General features: G+C 37.5%; 2 protein-coding genes across 2 annotated transcripts in view; one reads left to right on the plus strand and one right to left on the minus strand.

Annotated features, from left to right (window-relative positions):
- The window catches only part of tspan2b (tetraspanin 2b), a 29,435-nt gene extending 22,049 nt beyond the window's left edge, over positions 1–7,386 (plus strand). The window contains exons 6-8 of the mRNA XM_082145270.1: positions 270–332; positions 1,365–1,448; positions 4,793–7,386. Coding sequence (XP_082001396.1) covers positions 270–332; positions 1,365–1,448; positions 4,793–4,858 — 213 coding nt within the window. The 3' untranslated portion in view covers positions 4,859–7,386. The remainder of the gene's footprint in view (positions 1–269; positions 333–1,364; positions 1,449–4,792) is intronic.
- On the minus strand, positions 6,588–14,226 carry slc25a55b (solute carrier family 25 member 55b). The gene is made up of 9 exons (XM_082145235.1): positions 14,083–14,226; positions 13,708–13,833; positions 13,330–13,385; positions 12,725–12,815; positions 12,516–12,634; positions 12,137–12,329; positions 10,772–10,926; positions 10,609–10,684; positions 6,588–10,497 (listed from the first exon to the last, which is right to left on the minus strand). Exons 1-9 carry the CDS (start codon positions 14,100–14,102, stop codon positions 10,338–10,340), a joined length of 996 nt encoding a protein of 331 aa, XP_082001361.1. The 5' UTR covers positions 14,103–14,226; the 3' UTR covers positions 6,588–10,337.
- Between the last annotated feature and the right edge of the window lie 3,822 nt (positions 14,227–18,048).

The raw sequence follows: 18,048 nt of genomic DNA on the forward strand, positions 1-18,048 counted from the left end.
CAATGGTTATTTTTGAAATGTCATACGCTTATGTCATTTTATACGCTTTTATACAGTATTTATTAATATAAATATCAATTTATTTTGAATGAGTATTTCATCTAATATTTATTTTACTGTATTTTTCAGCTTTATTTCAATTATCTGTTTTAAATAGTTTTAGTTTCAGTTCACACTAACAACATTAATATACTAAATATAATATAATGGTTGTATATTTGCCCAACTTTGTCATGAATGATTGAATTTGTAATGCTTCACATCTGCAGCTGAACTGCTGTGGCTCATCTGCAACGGGGACCACTTTGTGTCCAGACATCGAAACAAACAAGGTGAGGATTTCTGATGCAATAAGGAGAAAGTTTGTTTGGTAAATACCAGTATGTTTAGAATTTGAAAATTGTAAACACCTTCAGTTAGTGTGACACCTGTTCAACATGCACTGAAACTGAATTATGTAGAACAGTGGTTCCTAAACTGGGTGGTGCGGAGTTATAAAAAGGGGGGCGCGGGATAGTGTACAGTCAGCAGGGACGGATTACGAAACAGTCGTGCGCTAGTGCTCCGATTTCCCATTGCGTATGGGTTTAACGATGTAGCGTAGCACTCCGATTTCATATTGCGTATGGGTGGTGGTGTTGACAGGTCGCCCCATCCCCCATCATCACCCCCCGCCAGCTTGTCCGGGCCGCCACTCTGGTCTAGTGCCCTGGGCGTTAGTCCATCCCTGGCAAATTGTTAAGAAACCTGTTCAGGATGATACAAGATTCCACTGAAAAATTATCCCGCTTATTATCCGGCTACTTGCCACATAATTAAACACAAAATATTAATTTGACATATTTTATTATATCAAAATGTCTCACAGTACCCACTTGAGCAGTGTGTTATCAGTAGTAGCGGTTGCTGTCGTGCAATTACAGACCGCTAGATAGCGCGATTTAAGAATCAGAATTGAGTATCGCAGGGAGCCGTGTAAAAAATAAATGAATGATGCATGGTTCTGCAATAAGAATGGACAAGTTTGTGAAAAAACTGCCAGTGCCAGGTAAACGTAAAGCAGACAATAAATCTACTTCAAACTACTTAAACAACTACACCAGACGCGAGCAGGACGACTCGACAAAAGCAAATAGAAGCCATTTTAATCAGTGAGGCTGTCTACACTGGATGTGGCGTGTCACGACAAAATCCCAGACAGTAAACTGATGCCCCGTTTTATTTCGTACTCAAAAGCTCTGACACTTGAAAATATTTTTTCTACAAAAGGGGGGCCAGGCAGAAAAAGTTTGGGAACCACTGGTGTAGAAGGATGTTGTACATACTAAAAGAAACATATTATCAGTGTGTTTTGCTGTCTGCAGCAATGTGACGTGGCCATTGAAGAGTTTTTCAACAGTAAGCTCTTCATCGTCGGTTATGTGGGAATCGGAATCGCAGGAGTCATGGTAAATTCCAATATTTCAATGTAGTCAATTTAGTACATTTTAATTTCCATCTCTATTGAATTGAATTGAATTGAAAGCATTTATTGTCATTATATTTGCATACAACGAAAGTAGGTGCGCTGCTCCTGAATGATGTTTGAAAGACATACATATAACCTTATAACCAGACAACCATATAACTAACCACAACAAGAAATCAACTCTAGACTATACAGTTACAGTTACAGACTTAGTATTCACATTAACCTCTTATTTAGTGCATTTGTTTTAAGTCCTAATAATTAAAGTGGTGATATTGCACGTTGACAAACTGCACATTACATAAGACAGCAGTATAGACAGAAGAGAGATTGGAATACAAAAATAATAAATGTAGTTAAATAACCTGACTGGAATAGTATTTTAACCCTGACCTTTGCCTTTAGTACATTAGTGCATTTTTGAGTTTAGAGTCCGAAATCCGAATTGCCACTGGAAAGAAGCTGTCCTTTAGTCTTGTGGTCCTTGTTCTTAAGGATCTGTACCGTCTGCCTGAGAGCAAAAGATTAAACAAGTGGTGCCCTGGATGCGATATGTCCTTGGTGATTTTCTTGGACTTTGAGAGATAGTGGGAGCACTATTATGTTTCCTGAGCACTCTAAGGAAATGCAGCCTTTGCTGTGCCGCCTTGATGGTTTCTGAGGTGTTAGCAGACCAAGATAGGTCGTTGGATATTTGGACTCCCAGGAACTGAAAGGTGTGGACCCTCTCCACACAGTCTCCATTGATATAGATAGCTGGTTTCACGCTGCGCCTCCTGAAGTCAGAAATTAGCTCTTTTGTCTTTGAAGTGTTCAGAGACAAGTTATTATCAGAACACCACTAGTTTCTGGACTTCATCTCTGTAGGCTGATTCATCATCTCCTGAGATCAGTCCAATCACTGTAGTATCGTCGGCAAATTTGATGATTTTGTTGGTAGAATGGATGGAAGTACAGTCATGTGTGTACAAGGAGTAGAGTAAAGGGCTCAGTACACAGCCTTGTGGGGAGCCGATGCTGAGCGTGATGGTGGATGAGAGGTGAGGGCCAATCTTAACAGTTTGTGGGTGGTTTGTGAGGAAGTGCTTTATCCAGGTGCAGATGGAAGGAGAGAGGCCCAGTTCAGTCAATTTGTGTACTAGAATGACTGGAATAATTGTATTGAACGCTGAACTGTAGTCTACGAAGAGCATTCTTACATATGTCCCCTGTTGCTTAAGATTTCAGGGCTATGTTGATCGCATCCTCCGTAGACTGGTTTTATCTATATGCAAACTGGTGTGGGTCCAGGGTGGAGGAAAGGCTGGATTTGATGTGCCGTGAGATCAATCTCTCAAAACACTTCATGATAATTGGTGTTAATGCAACCAGTCTGTAATCATTTAAGTTATTTGTGGTTGCTTTCTTAGGGCCCTTTCACACCTACCTTGTTTGGTCCGGATTTCCAGACATTTTTTAATTTGATCCGAATCAAAATTACAGGTGTGAAACCTCCCCCGGACCACGGTCTGGACCAAACAGACGAAATTTGGTCTCCTCCTTTCCTGCCGGCGATGATAAAATGTTCGCACAACGAGGACATTCATTTAGCGAATTTGAACTAGCCTCGAGTATAGTTGGTGCTGCAGGTAGTAATGGCGTAATGATAACAGTATAGTGGCAACGATATGCATCTGTTCATTCATTCTTGTCAAAGTTACCCACCGAATTGACAACACGTCAATGTTGTCAGCACGTCAGACGCACGTCTGTTTACAAACCAAGCAATGTCAAGATGCAGCCCACTAGATGATGACGACAGGACGCAAGTATGTCATGTAAAGTTCTTTAGTGCGCTCGCATAATTGCTATGTGAAACCAAACCAAAACTTACCGAATGTATAAAATGTATCAAAACATGAACTTTGGTTCGGACCTTGGTGTGGACTTTCAGGTGTGAAAATGCCCTTAGGAACAGAGTGGGATGATGGCTAATGTCAGTGAAAGGTTAAAGATCTTTGTAAAGACCCCAACAAGCTGATTGGCACAGGCCTGGAGTACTTTGCCAGATACTCCATCCGGGCCAGCAGCCTTCCTTGTGTTCACTGTTTTGAGCACTCGTCTCACCTCGTGTTCCTGTAGGGTGAGATGGCAGGTGTCAAAGGTTGGCAGAAATGCTGGAAATGTGATGAGTTTCTTAACCTCAAAGCGGGCAAAGAAATGGTTTAGTTCCTCAGCCAGTGGGACGTGGGACATGGGACATGGTTACACCAACAAAACTTGACAAAGACACATGGCAAATATGAGGGCTTAAATACACATGGACTAATGACAAGACAAGGGACACCTGTGAAACAATGAAACAATGAACCAATGACAACATGACACATCAGACAAGGGAACACATCGCAGGATCACATGACTATGACAGGGAATCACATGACAGACATGAAACATGACCAAAACATTACACCCAGACCTACGAAGGTCATTTCATACAGTTGATTGGTGACGAACATGATCCAGGGAAACAACTCACTGTGTGATGGAGCCTATTGAATGCGGTTATAATGCCCCTAAAATTCAAGATATCAGGGCAAAAATGCCCCTGTATGAGTTTTGTATTTATATCATATGACATAGTTAATCAATATCAAACGAGTGATGTTTTTGTCCCGAATAGCACGGGTGCAAATGTGTTATTCAACGGTTCAATAAATAAGTACATTTTGGGTTAAATTTTAGACACAGTATTGTCTATTTTGTTATTGTCGTAATTTTTGCCTACAAAAAAGCCACAGCTGAACTGTTGTGTGTCTCTGAGCAACACACAGCTGTGTTTCATTTCAGAATAAATCTGCGTTTTGAGCGAATCAATCGGGTGGACCAATGATTTAATTGCCAATTAAATTTACATTACTGAATGAATTAGCCGGTTGAACGAATCGAATGAATGAATGATTCAATGACTTATTAATTTAGACATTTACCGCCATCTACAGGCAGTTTTATTTTCTTATGTAGAGTATCACTTCATTTAAAAAGAATAATAATAAATCATGGCCGTTGTAGCCCAAACAACGTTTATGTGTAATAAATTCTATGTTTAATCACATAAAATGTTTCTTTCAAAAGCAATTTTTCGTAATGTCCATTTGATGCTTTTCTCATTTAACTCAATAATGACTTTATCTTTTGAGGGTAAATTCTCAGCCAAAATTTGTGTTGCGATCAGTTCAGAATAATGTGCACCTACTGTATACAGTAAGATTAGAGATAATTATTAAGGAAGCAAACAGTGCCATGTACAACTTTGTGTATGTGTAACATCTTCTCTCTTTACAGATTATTGGCATGATCTTCAGTATGGTCCTATGCTGTGCAATCCGGAACAGCAGGGAGGTGATCTAACACAGTCTTCCTCGCCCTGACACGCATTTACAACAATACCATTCCAACCAAGTTCAAGGGGTTCTTCTGCCATCCTATAAACTCAGGAGCTGAAAACAAACTCCATGTCCATAATCCTGTACACATAATCCTGTTTTAACCCTTTCAGATTGCTGGGTTGTCATTATTCAATGCCTACTGGTTAGGTGCCCGAGCTGGATTTTCCAAGTGCGACAAAAGAAATTGTGTTAATAATGTAATTTAGATTGTGACTTCAGTTTTAGTGCACGCTGTTCTGCGTTTTCATGCTATTCTTGGCTGTTGCTGTGTGGCTTCAGATGTCAGATAAAAATATTGTGTAATTTGATGCCAGGGATTCTGTGGCAAACCCACGGCTGGTGGGAACGGTGAGAAGACCCACAGATGCCTTTCGCTTAATGTTTATACACAAAGAAAGTAGTCTTCTTTGTCACCAAGAGATTGCTAAACATTTATGAATGATCAAAACGACACGCACATGCACAGAAAACCCTAAACTCGCATGCTGGAGATCTTTAGAGGAATCCTTGCATCATTGAAGTCCATATTGTTCAGTAAGCCTCCTTAAGTATTGCTTCGGAATTTCTCCATGTCCTTTCCACTTCAGGAGAAACAACACATATTTCCAGCTCTTCTTTCTTGCGAGTGAACTCTGGCGAGGTTTCTGTTATGCAACAGCTGATAACGTTACTGCCCGGTGTTCTGGGTCTCGATGGAGCCAGATCGACTCATTCTCACTGTGGATCTTGTGGTGTGGAGTTGCCTGGTTATTTTATGCATGTAGCTATAAGTAAAGACTCAAGGCTGACACTATCTGGTGCCATACTCTCTGTATGTGGTTGCATCCAACCATCTGTGCTGTGAAGACGAAACGCATTTGAATCATTTGTTTGATTCATTCACCAGTTGATAGCAGTCCAAGCAGCGTCCTTAAGGTTGACACGCTACACCTAAAACTATTTTAAATATGAAATGCATGAATAAATTACACATGCATTTGGTAACCTCATATTAGATTGGCCATGTTAATTCCTTTCTACAATATCGCACATACTTTTATAAAATTTTGATTTTTTTGTGTGATTTTGCCAGTTATTGGATAGGACCGTGGAGTTAAGACAGGAAGTAATGAGAGAGGGAAATAGGATCGGGAAAGGACCTCGAGCCAGGGCACGAACTCAGGTCACTCAAGGTACATCTGCACCATATGGCGTATTTTGAGGTTTTAATTAGATTTTGTTTTCCGGATTTTCAACAACGTCTCACACTTTTGAACCCAAACATTTTTAACCCTAAAATGTGGATGTTGGACAGTATTTTTTTATTTTTTTCATCAACTACCCTTCAACTTCAACTTATCAAATTAAACATTTTGGAATAAACACTGAAGTATCTCCAAATTGTAATGAACCAAATTTTCCACATAACTGAACTTGGCTCAGTCCTGATGTACTTTTTTTTAAAACACTTACATTTCTGTGTACATATCTGTGTGAGAGTTTCATAAGTTCTTACTATAGTTGTTGTGATCATGAAGATCTGTATCGTGCGGTTGATGTGTATAGAGGCAACTTTGGCCAGTGTTTTTTTTTATTTTTGCATTTGAATATTAAGGTGCCTTCTTTAATTTATCCGAAAAGACAACTTAAAGGGTTAGTTCACTTCAGAATTACAATTTTATATATGTAAAGTATATAAATGTAAAAAAAAATTAGAAAATGACAGATGGTTTGATTAGATAAGACCTTTATCCCTCGGCTGGGATTGTGCAGAGCCCGTTGAAGCTGCACTGAAACTGCAATTTGGACCTTCAAACCATTGGACCCCATTGACGTCCACTATATGAATTTTTTCCTCAAAAACCTCAATTTCTTTTCGACTGAAGAAAGAAAGACATGAACATCTTGGATGGCGTGGGGGTGAGTAAGTTATCAATACATTTTAATTCTGAAGTGAGCTAATCGTTTAATATTTTGTTGAATGATTCTTTTTTTCATGAAAGGATTGGAAAAGGGACAAAATCTCTCTTTTTTTATTATTTATAATGGGACAGCCTTTGGTTGGTCAGATATATTTCTGCTGGTGCATCACTGCTGAAGTTCCTCAAGTTGAAGTGGCATTAGAGTAGCGATTAGGATACGTCGTAGTCGATGCTAACAGAGAGTAACACATGAAACAAGTGTTTCGTTCACATTCAATGTTGAAGTAGTTCTGTCCTCATACCCAACAGCAACCCATCTGTGGTTGTTCAGACTGTAAAATAACTAGTATGGAGCATGTAGCTTTTGAGTAGAGACTCTGTTGTAAACTATTTTTAGTGTGTCATTCTTACATTTTGTGTAAACGATGTAGAGATTGTTTGTACTGTAAACATAACACTGCAGTTTTTTTGATGTTAGTGTTTATAATTTGTGTGTTTAATTTATTTTCTGGAGAACAAGTTCAAAAATAGCATTCGAGTTTCTCAGGAACATTTCAGCACGAGAACAAATAAACTTGTTTGAAGTTTCTGAGTCTTGTGTTTTTCAGATTTTCATATCACCAGCGACATCGCAGATAACACGTACCACGTAAACAGGGCCATCCGTTAAATTCAGATTTTTATGGGAGCATGGGTGGGTGCGCTTTCTCAAGCAAACCGAGTAGGATATACAGTGTAGCACAGGACCTTAGTGGGGCCCCTCATCACATAACATCATCACTGGTTGTCTTTTTAACTCACTGGAATGGAAGGCACTGGATGTGAAATATTAGTAGCACAGTCTTGAATCCATGTTGTATCACATGACAGGCTTGAGTCTTCTTATATTTGTGTGTGTGTGTGTGTGTGTGTGTGTGTGTGTGTGTGTGTGTGTGTGTGTGTGTGTGTGTGTGTGTGTGTGTGTGTGTGTGTGTGTGTGTGTGTGTGTGTGTGTGTGTGTGTGTGTGTGTGTGTGTGTGTGTGTGTGTGTGTGTGTGTGAGAGAGAGATTGGCACCAGCTTGCAGTTATATGGTGAAAAGTAATGCTTTTACTACCCATTCATTCTACATATATATCAAAACTCTTTTTTTTTCTCCACATTATTTAGGCCCACCAAGTAGTTTTACAATGTCTTATCAAATCTTAATTTCTGACCAAATATTGGTATTAAAAAAATGTAAATGCTTTTGATATGATATTGATATATAGATGGAAATAAATGGAAATAAAATCATTTAAAAGTGCCTTAACCTCCGAGAAAAGCTCAGCAAAAAAAAAAAAAAGTAACAATTTGGTGTCACTATTTATATTTCTTGCCACATGAGCACCAGGGTCAAACAGAAATGTTTATTCTTCATTATTATCTTATAGAGTTATTATAAGTGTTAAAAAATGTGCCTTTAAATACAGAAGTTAGAAATAAAATATTGTAAATTACACTGCTAGCTACAACTGATCACGTACATAAAGTCAAGACTTTGTCTGGTCGTTCTGACACGAATTGCACGTCAGCTGCAAGTGAATGCTTTGCAGGAAGCTCTTGGGCAGAATCACACAGGCTAAAGTTTCAGCCACACTGCACACTGTGCACTTTTCACCAACTCAGATGTGTCTTTAGTTAACACTCACCAAGCACTTTAGATGTCTGTGTATGTGCGAGTTTCCTGTACACTACTGCAACACATGTGTTATTCAAATATTTGACTTGTAATTTTCACTGAAGCATACACACATATATATAAAATACACATATATAATACATATAATACATACAGTATGTAAATAATACATGCAGTATAAAACATTTATTATTCTTTTTTGGGCTAATAATAGATGCAAGTGTTATATTTCAGTAATGCTAAGACTTAAGGATACAGTTTGTTTACAGGCTTGAGTACAACCACTGCACTACTAATTAATGAATTCCATGTCATTGTTTAACAAATTATCATTAGTTTTGTTAGATTTTGTTTTTAGTGTCACATTTAAAAGCAACACACATTGATTCTAGTTTGTTATGGTCCTTGTGTCATTGTTCAGTTCCATATTTTTTTCTATTTCCTTGTGTGAATCCCAAACAAATCCCATTTTCTGAACATGTGAACTGCTTTGAATGGTTCAAGATGTACAGGTGTATAAGATGTGTACAGACCTGTTTAAAGCTCTAAGTATGACAATTTAACAAGTTTAGGTTGAACAGAATGTCTTTTAATTCTGTTAATGTAAAACTCTAACCTCACTTCAGCAGGAATCAGACTTCCCATATCTGTGTCTCTTTAAGAGTCATGCATATTGTATAACACTTACTTACAAAGCAGATTGAATATTTAGAAAAATATTGATTGAAAAATTACAATTATTTTAAAATTGAAAAGAATCACATTCTTCACTACATCTTAAAAAGGGTTTTGCTTAATGTGTCGTTATACACAGTTTCCAAATTATTCAGCGGTGTTAGTAGCAAATAGATTAGTCAAACAAACTTCATAATTTTGTGGCATTTCACATTTAAAAACAGCTAAAAATGTCCAAGAAACCTTTTTAAAAATGCATTTGCACATACTAACCACAAAATTAGGAACATTGTGGAATTAACAATAAAACACACATTGATTTTAGTTTGTTATGGTCCTTGTGTCATTGTTCAGTTCCATATTTCTTCTATTTCAATGTGTGAATCCCAAACAAATCCCAATTTCTGAATATGTGAACTGCTTGGAATGGTTCAAGATGTGTAGAGACCTGTTTAAAGCTCTAAGTATGACAATTTAACAAGTTTAGGTTGAACAGAATGTCTTTTAATTCTGTTGGTGTAAAACTCTAACCTCACTTCAGTAGGAATCAAACTTCCCATATCTGTGTCTCTTTAGAGTCATGTATATTGTATAACAATGTCCTCATAGAAATGTCTCCATGCTAATGTCCACAGTAATCAGCAGCGGCCTCCATAATACTGTGCATGTTTAAAACATCACAAGAAAGGTAGGACAGAACTGTTAATGGAGGACACATGTATAGAAAAAAGATATTACAAGATTTTCTGGCTCTTTGAGTGCATGAATCATGACTGTACGCTTTCAAATCAACCCTCACTGAGGATAAATCTCTGACCATACATTTCCAATAGAAAAAGAAACCTAATCATGTTCAATGATATAGCTTCCTGAATAAGCATATTGACTATGCTAAAGGTAGCCTGTATGGACATGAAATTTAACTCATTTAAGCCATTATCAGTCTTTTCCAAAAAAACATTTGTTTCAACACACATTCATGGCAACACATAATAATTGGCACAAGATGTCTTATAACTTGGATCATGTAACCTTCCAGATTACTAAAGTAGGTTTATGTTTTTGTTTGACCCAGATATTACCATCTCATATAAAATATTACAAATTGTCATGTGACCAGGTTGGTTTGTTCTCAAACATTTAGTTGCATCATAGCTGCATTGGTCTTTAAAGTTTAATTCAGTTGGTTTCACAGTGTGAAGATGTTTAGACAGAGTAAAGGTTGAATGGGGTTTGTCCTAAGAGGAACTCTCCAACACCGATGAAATAAACCACTTGAGCAATTCCGAAGAGTGGAGCGATGACTAGCGCCCTGCAGCCAGAACCCTTCAGAAACGCAGTTGGTCCCTCTTTACGCATTATCTTTCTGTATAGGAAGAAAGAGCGAAATCATCATTACTACAACAGAAGAGGAACCAAATTGGTTACTAATTCTCTTTCCCAGAATGTCCGTTATCCAAGTTACTAGATACTATACCTGATGCAGTCTAACACGCCATTGTAGGTGTCTTCATTGGCACTTTTATTGAGTGACTGGAGCCGGGTTTTCACCACTGGATAGAGATGGATCAACCTTAGTCTTTGCACATACACTAACATCTGCTCAAACACATGTTGTTCAGCCAATCTTGAACACTCACCATCACAAGGACTGACTGCCACAGCCGCTGTACATCCAGCCACACAGCCCGAAATAAAAGACCAGTAAAAAGGCACATCGTCACCCTCAGATGTCTTGCCCAGCTGGTTGATGTGGGCAAACAGTGGAAAGTAAATCACAGAGAAGGGGATATCCCTGCAAGAAGAAGACCCAAGGTCTGTTTTAGAGAGATACCTTGTTGGAAGTTCCTTGATCAGTGTCATTTGCCTAACATACCTACAAAACAATTACAGCCCTAACCCCAACCTACCCCGGAAATCTGAGAGGAATGATAGGCTACAAAGAAAGTTGTTGAAGGCTCTAACGCCACCATAATTGTTTGATGGCAATGTTGTTCGAGGGCAAGCATGTATGTTGATCTAGGGACAAGTTCAACTTGACCAGGGTTGTCCAATCGTGCTTTTGGAGGGCTACCTTTCAGCAGAGTTTAGCTCCAGCCCTAAGTAAACACACCTGAACCAGATAACCAAGGTCTTCAGGATCATTAGAAACTTCCAGGCAGATGTGTGAAGCTCGGGACACACCAAAGAACTAGCGGTGATGGAAGCTGACTGTGTTGTCGATTCTCGTCTGCTGTCGTCTCAGCCCTAAAGCTGCACTTGAACACACCGAAAGGACTAAAGGCGACTGTCAACTAGCATGTGCGTTCTACCCCTGCCTGTAAGTAAATACTGTATCTACATCAGCAGGGATCAATAGTCTATATTCTTCATTCAAAAAGGGAAACTGACATTAGGACTGCATTTATACAACCCGTAAACAAAGCAGTCCTAGCTTACCATTTTTAATATCAATCACTCTGATCACTTTGTTCATTCCACTTGGCTCATGTTGTTATGAAAATATTTGCGCATTTCAATTCTCGGGTAAGATTATGTCAAATTAAAACAGCCTGTACTGTCTTTACTTATTTGTTCCTTTCATCACTTTTGCTTTTGTTATAGTGCACTGAATCGTTCGCTAAAGCCAATCAGAGTCCTCTCTCTCACCGACGGAACAATGCCGATTCTACACGCTGAATCGGCCCAAAAAACCCTGACCGCAAATGGTGTGGAACAGTGAAAAAGACGAAGCCGACCGACACTCAAAAACAGCCCGACATTGGCCAACGACCGACTGTCAGCTTGGTGTGTCCCGGGCTTTAGAGCTAAACTCTGTGGGAAAGTGGCACTCCGGGAGCAAGATTGGACACCCGGTGTTACACCGATTCTGGTTTTTAGGCTAGTGGTACTGTAGTACCTCCTATTTAGGCATGTGGTACTTAGATTTGTTAAAATTCTGTTTGCCCCAAACACAGTTTTAACTGGAATGGATTGCCCATTTACAATACAGGATGGAGTCTTACCTCATGAGGGTTGCACCTAGTCCTTTGTAAAGTCCCTGGATGCCCTTTGTGCGAAGCAGTTCCTGGGTAATTTGAATGGCTGACACTCTCCTGGTTGAAGACACAGGACCCACACTGTAGGAGCAGTTCAGGACTGGACTGGCCGATCCGAGTTTCACAGTGTGGAGCATGGGTAACTTCCTCTGCTGAGCCACTGAATGTGGGAAAAACGGCACAGCCGGTCAGATATCTTCCTTCCCAATGAAAACCTTGCAAGTCTACTAAGTCATATAGTGTGTTGGGGATTAAATATAATTACTTCTATAATTACGCTAAGGGCATTGAAAATTGTAGATTCGTCATGATAGAAGGTGAACCTGGGTCAGTATTTATGCCTCACCAAGTCGTCCTGCATCCTGAAGCTGGATCTTGAGCATTTCCATGGGGGTTGTTACAATAACCTGACACATCCCTGCCCCGCAACCAGCCAGCATTTCCTGAAACACGCTCAGCTTGAGTCTGAAACACAGGTGTGCGTCATTCACCCTCTTTTCATGTAACTATTCTTTAGTACAGTGCAATCTCTTGATAGAAGTGGAGGGAACGTACTCTCCCCTACTGAGTCGCTGGCGGAAGAAATCATTGGCGGCCAGTTTGATGGCCTTTTCAGGAGTCACCAGTGTCAGGTTGACTGCTGCACCTGTAGGAAGAAAATGTCGATCTATGAAAAATATTTACCACTACAAAGATGTTTTCATTTCATTGTTCTAAGGATATAATTCCTGCTTTCAGATGCTCTTATAAATAATCTTGTAAGAGTTGTTTGCAAATGCAAAACATTGCAAACTACAGTAGTCAACATTTGAAGTGGATCAAAAAAGTTAATCAAGACAAGAATGGGTATTGTTCAAAATGCATGTATAACTTTAATGAAAGGTTTTGATCCACTTCAAATGTTGACTACGGTATATCAAACATCTAAAAGTAAGTCACAGTTACATGCATTTAAACACATGCTGCCAAGACCAACACCCAGTTCAGTCAAATCATTCTGAGTCAGTGCCTCGGGCAAGTTTATGTAAAAGGTATAAAGTGCTGACATAATGTTGCTTTATGAAGCTGTCCTTATAGGGTTTTAGATTTTAGGAAAAGATGAAGGTCAAGTGATTTTTTTTTTCGTAAAAAAAAAACCCGATAAACTTAAAACTGCTTACCTCTGTACATTCCAAAGTATCCCTCAGATCGAACAGTCTTTATCAGACAGTCCATCCTAATCACAATAATAATGATCTGTTATTGTCTACTGAGCTATATCACCATTCTGAAACAATAGTGAAGCCTGAATAAGCTTCGCACCTTACACACTCACATTGTGTTCTGAGAAAGAAAAACGAGTTTTCAGGCATCCATAACAGATAATTATCTTACTTTCTCCCAGGAACTCTCTTTCAAAGAAAATGCTTTCTTGTTTAAGGTTGAGTGAACTTTCAATAAGGGTTCGGTGTAGAGTTTAAAGTGGATTGGAAAAGACAAAACTAAAATTCCTAAATTAAAATAAACTAAATGTTACAAATGTGGTGTGCAAGACGTACATGTTTTTGTAGACCCGTTGGCTTCCTTGTTGGTTTTGGAGTCTTGTCTTGGCAAGATCTATGGGGAAAACACAGGTAACACCCACAAGTCCAGCAACTCCACCATTGATGAGCTTGGCAGGGAGGCTTGCGAACAACAGAAAAGAGTGAATAAATCAATCAATACCCCCCCAAAAAAATCATAGTCATTGTATTCCCATTCTTCCATTTTACATTTATACAAAATCAAGGCACTGCTTTGAAGGTAAAGATAAATGACAAAGAAGCAAGGCAATGTCAGACTGACACGAGTTCAAATCAACAGGTTCAGACTACTTACAATAATACCGTAGCACCAAAAGGGTTTTTACTGAATACAGTGGTTGTGTTTCATACCTGATTGGTTGTTGAGCCATGGTGAGAGGTTAGTGGCTTGGTCTGAGGACTGAGGTAGACAGAGGAGCAGTCAGTGTGCAAAGCAGCAGAGAAGGGTTATATACAGAAACCCCTCCCAGAAGCCTCAGGCAACACGGTCGTCCACTCCCTCACTGTGTGTCTCTGCTAGGACTGACTGCACGGCCAATCAGAGGAGCAGGATCTTCTTACAGTAGAAGCATGCAAACAGACACTCACACTTGCATACACATTTAAAGATTTGAGGTGAGTACATTTGAGTGCGTTCTTAAGTTTTAGAATAAATCTTTGGGGAAAAATTAAATTAAATAAAAAAATAACGTTGGATTTCTTCCAAAACATGCTCATACAATTTTATACCTGATTGACTCTAATAAAATATGTGTAAAATATTTCCTTTCAGAATACTTTTTTTTTTTTTTTTTACTTTTATTGAATAATTTGTGAGAAGTGGAAGTTACATGAAGAACAATCGTGTTCATACAGTCATTTATATACTTCAAATTTTATTGTGCTGAAATCTAAAAAAATGTATATATAGGAGGATTTATCTTAATATTTACACTTCAATTTATGCAAAATTGATTTACATCAAATTAACTTTTAATAGTTCACATGATTGTGGATTTGTACTATTCACTGTAAAAAAAAAAAAAAAAATTGTAAATAAAGATTATTAGAGTACATTTTACAAGAGGAAGTTGTTGACTAGCAATTTCTGAATGAAAATTGTTCCAGTTTTCATTTCTGTGTTGTTGCCTTATCCGGAAGAACTGAAGTGTGCAAAAGAAGTGTGCTTGTAGTGTACTTCAAATCTTAAAATTATACTTTTTTAAAAAGTGTATTGCAGATAATATAATATTAAAATGTGTTCATTTAAAGAAAGTACACTTTCATAACTATATTTCTTAACACACTTTAGTGCACTTTAAAAAAAAAGTGGGTAACACTTTACAATAAGGTTCATTAGTGTATTTGTATTAACTAACATGAACTAACCATGAGCAATACATTTGTTACTGTATATGTTTATCTTTGTTAATGTTAGTCCACAGTGCATTCACTAATGTTAACAATATTTTAATTAATAAAATATTAGTAAATGTTGAAATTAACATTAACAAAGATGAATAAATCCTGTATAAGTGCAGTTCATCATAAGTTCATGCTCACTAATGTAGTTAACCAATGTTAACTAATGAACCTTATTGTAAAGCGTTACTTGAAGAGTGTGATGTTCAGTGACTCTATGTTTGTAATATGTGATTTTGTACTTGTCTGGATTTATTAATTTTGCAGGATCAGTACAGATGACTAATTGGAGATACGGTGCAAGCTTTGTGGAATCACAACCCCGTATTGATGAGGTGATTGTTATGGACTATCAGTCTCGGACAGATGGTTAGCAGAAATAAGGACAGACTTTATTGCAGCAGATGAGCAGATGGTAAAAGCAGGTGAGCTTAGCGGTAAGTTAACAGATGATCACGACTGAATACGCTTGAGACACGAGGAAGTAGAAACACTCGCAGGAGAATATGCGATACTCTGGCGCTATAAAGCAGGTAAATAGTCTTTTCTTTAAACTAGACCAGACGACGTGGGTGTGTGTTTATATGTGTGTGTTAATGAAGTGATGATCAGTGGCAGGTGCGGCTGAGGTGAGAACCAGGAGGGATGCTGGGAAATGTAGTCCAGAGTGTGAATGAGAGAGTGTAGCAGAGAAGATTCCTTGCCCAGCCATCACACACTATAAGATAAAGCACTGCGATCAAGTCTTTTTAAATGCTTTGGATGAGCTTTTCCATTTGCAAGAAATAAATTATATTTACAGATCCCCCTCTAAACATCCTATATTTCCAGGTAACAGACCGAAGGAAGAGGGCAGCTGCATTTTTTTTTCAACAGTCAATTGTTCATCCTGACCTTTAAATGTTCAGAAAGATCCTCCAGGTCCTGCACATTCTTAGCTTTTCCCGGCATGTTCTGCAGACTTCTCAGAGTAACTGTATGATTTTGAGATCCATCTTTTCACACTGAATTAAACTGATGGACTCCTGATGCTTTGCGTTGCCATCCTGAGCAGTGAATGCTTTCACTCTTTGTAATAGTTGTAATTGAGCCCACTAAACAAAAACTCTTCTGGGTAACGATCAAGTGTAAATGTACAATTTTGAATTGGTTCACTTTTTAAATTCAGCTATCATTGTGTCTTGTGGAGTATGTAAACATCAGTGAAACTGCTTTATCAGGGCAGTCCTAAATAAAGACAACATGCAATTTCTTATTTATTGCCAAAAAAGTTTGTTACAAGCAATTTTGTTTCTTTGGAGTTCTCTAGTTTAACATGCACTTATCTCAGGAGTGTTTGTGCTAAAATTTTTCATTTGTCGAACTTACATTTAATGTAATGCTGGAGTAAGATTTGTGACTAAGAAACCTTTCTGTCCTGTGTAATATTTGTCCTGGGTAATATTTGTGCTGGGTAATGTTTGTGCTGGTTAATGTTTGTGCTGGGTAATGTTTGTGCTGGTTAATGTTTGTGCTGGGTAATATTTGTCCTGGGTAATATTTGTCCTGGGTAATATTTGTGCTGGGTAATATTTGTGCTGGGTAATATTTGTCCTGGGTAATATTTGTGCTGGGTAATATTTGTGCTGGGTAATATTTGTGCTGGTTAATGTTTGTGCTGGGTAATATTTGTGCTGGGTAATATTTGTGCTGGGTAATGTTTGTGCTGGTTAATGTTTGTGCTGGGTAATATTTGTGCTGGGTAATATTTGTCCTGGGTAATATTTGTGCTGGGTAATATTTGTGCTGGGTAATGTTTGTGCTGGTTAATGTTTGTGCTGGGTAATATTTGTGCTGGGTAATATTTGTCCTGGGTAATATTTGTGCTGGGTAATATTTGTGCTGGGTAATATTTGTGCTGGGTAATATTTGTGCTGGGTAATATTTGTCCTGGGTAATATTTGTGCTGGGTAATATTTGTGCTGGGTAATATTTGTGCTGGGTAATATTTGAGAGCTTATAAATCATGCATTTTAGTAACACTTTACAATAAGGTCTTGTTTGTTAACATTAGATAATGTGTTAACCAACGTGAACTAACAACTAACATTTGTTACAGTATTTATTAATATTTGTTAACTTTAGTTAATAAAAACAATCGTTTGTTCGTTCATTGTTTGTTAGTTAATTCACAGTGCATTAACTAATGTTAATAAATACAACTTTTGATTTCAATAATGTATTAGTAAATGTTGAAATAAACATTAACTAAGATGAATAAATGCTGTAGAAGTGTATTAAAAATACATTCTAGTGTGTTTAATTAAAATACCCTTTAATAGATTTTTGAAATACATTTTAAATATACAAAATTGCTAAATCACTATTAGATTTTTTTTTTATTACAAATATATTTAATTAAATAATAGTGTAAATGAACCAACATTAAAGTATATTTTAGTTCACATGAATTGCTTGTCAGTGCATTCAGAAGTACACTTTAACCATATTTAACCAAACTTTAACCAAAGTCAATGGAAGTAATTATGAAATTACATATAAAAGTCCCACTTAAGTTGGTTAAAAAAATCACTCTTAAGTTCAACTAATTGCATTTAATATTCATTTAAACTATAATACATGTGAATTCAATTACAAATAGGCCTGATATGCATTTGATTTAAAAAAACATTCACAATTCAAGTGTATTATGTTAAAGTACATTATCTGCGTAATAAGTACACTTTGTAAAAGTACTTATTTTTCACAAGGGAAACATTTTTGTTTAAGTTAAGTTCAATACTTTTAAAGGAACAGTGAACATAAAATACAGCAACAGACAACTTTATAAATGAATTAATTTATAATGGCATATTCAAACTAGTTTTTAGTTTGTAATAAATGTTGACTGAAGTAACATACTTTAACCAAATTATA

This window comes from Leuciscus leuciscus (assembly GCF_965113295.1).
Source record: "Leuciscus leuciscus genome assembly, chromosome: 18".
Classification (NCBI taxonomy): domain Eukaryota; kingdom Metazoa; phylum Chordata; class Actinopteri; order Cypriniformes; family Leuciscidae; genus Leuciscus; species Leuciscus leuciscus.

What these genes read in the sequence shown, in the direction of transcription:
- slc25a55b (XM_082145235.1), bottom strand. Translation starts at nt 14,102, where the DNA reads ATGGCTCAACAACCAATCAG. An exon ending in TCAGGATGCAGGACGACTTG is followed by an intron (nt 12,330 to 12,515) that starts GTGAGGCATAAA and finishes TCCCACATTCAG; the next exon opens with TGGCTCAGCAGAGGAAGTTA. An exon ending in GGCAGTCAGTCCTTGTGATG is followed by an intron (nt 10,685 to 10,771) that starts GTGAGTGTTCAA and finishes ATCTCTATCCAG; the next exon opens with TGGTGAAAACCCGGCTCCAG.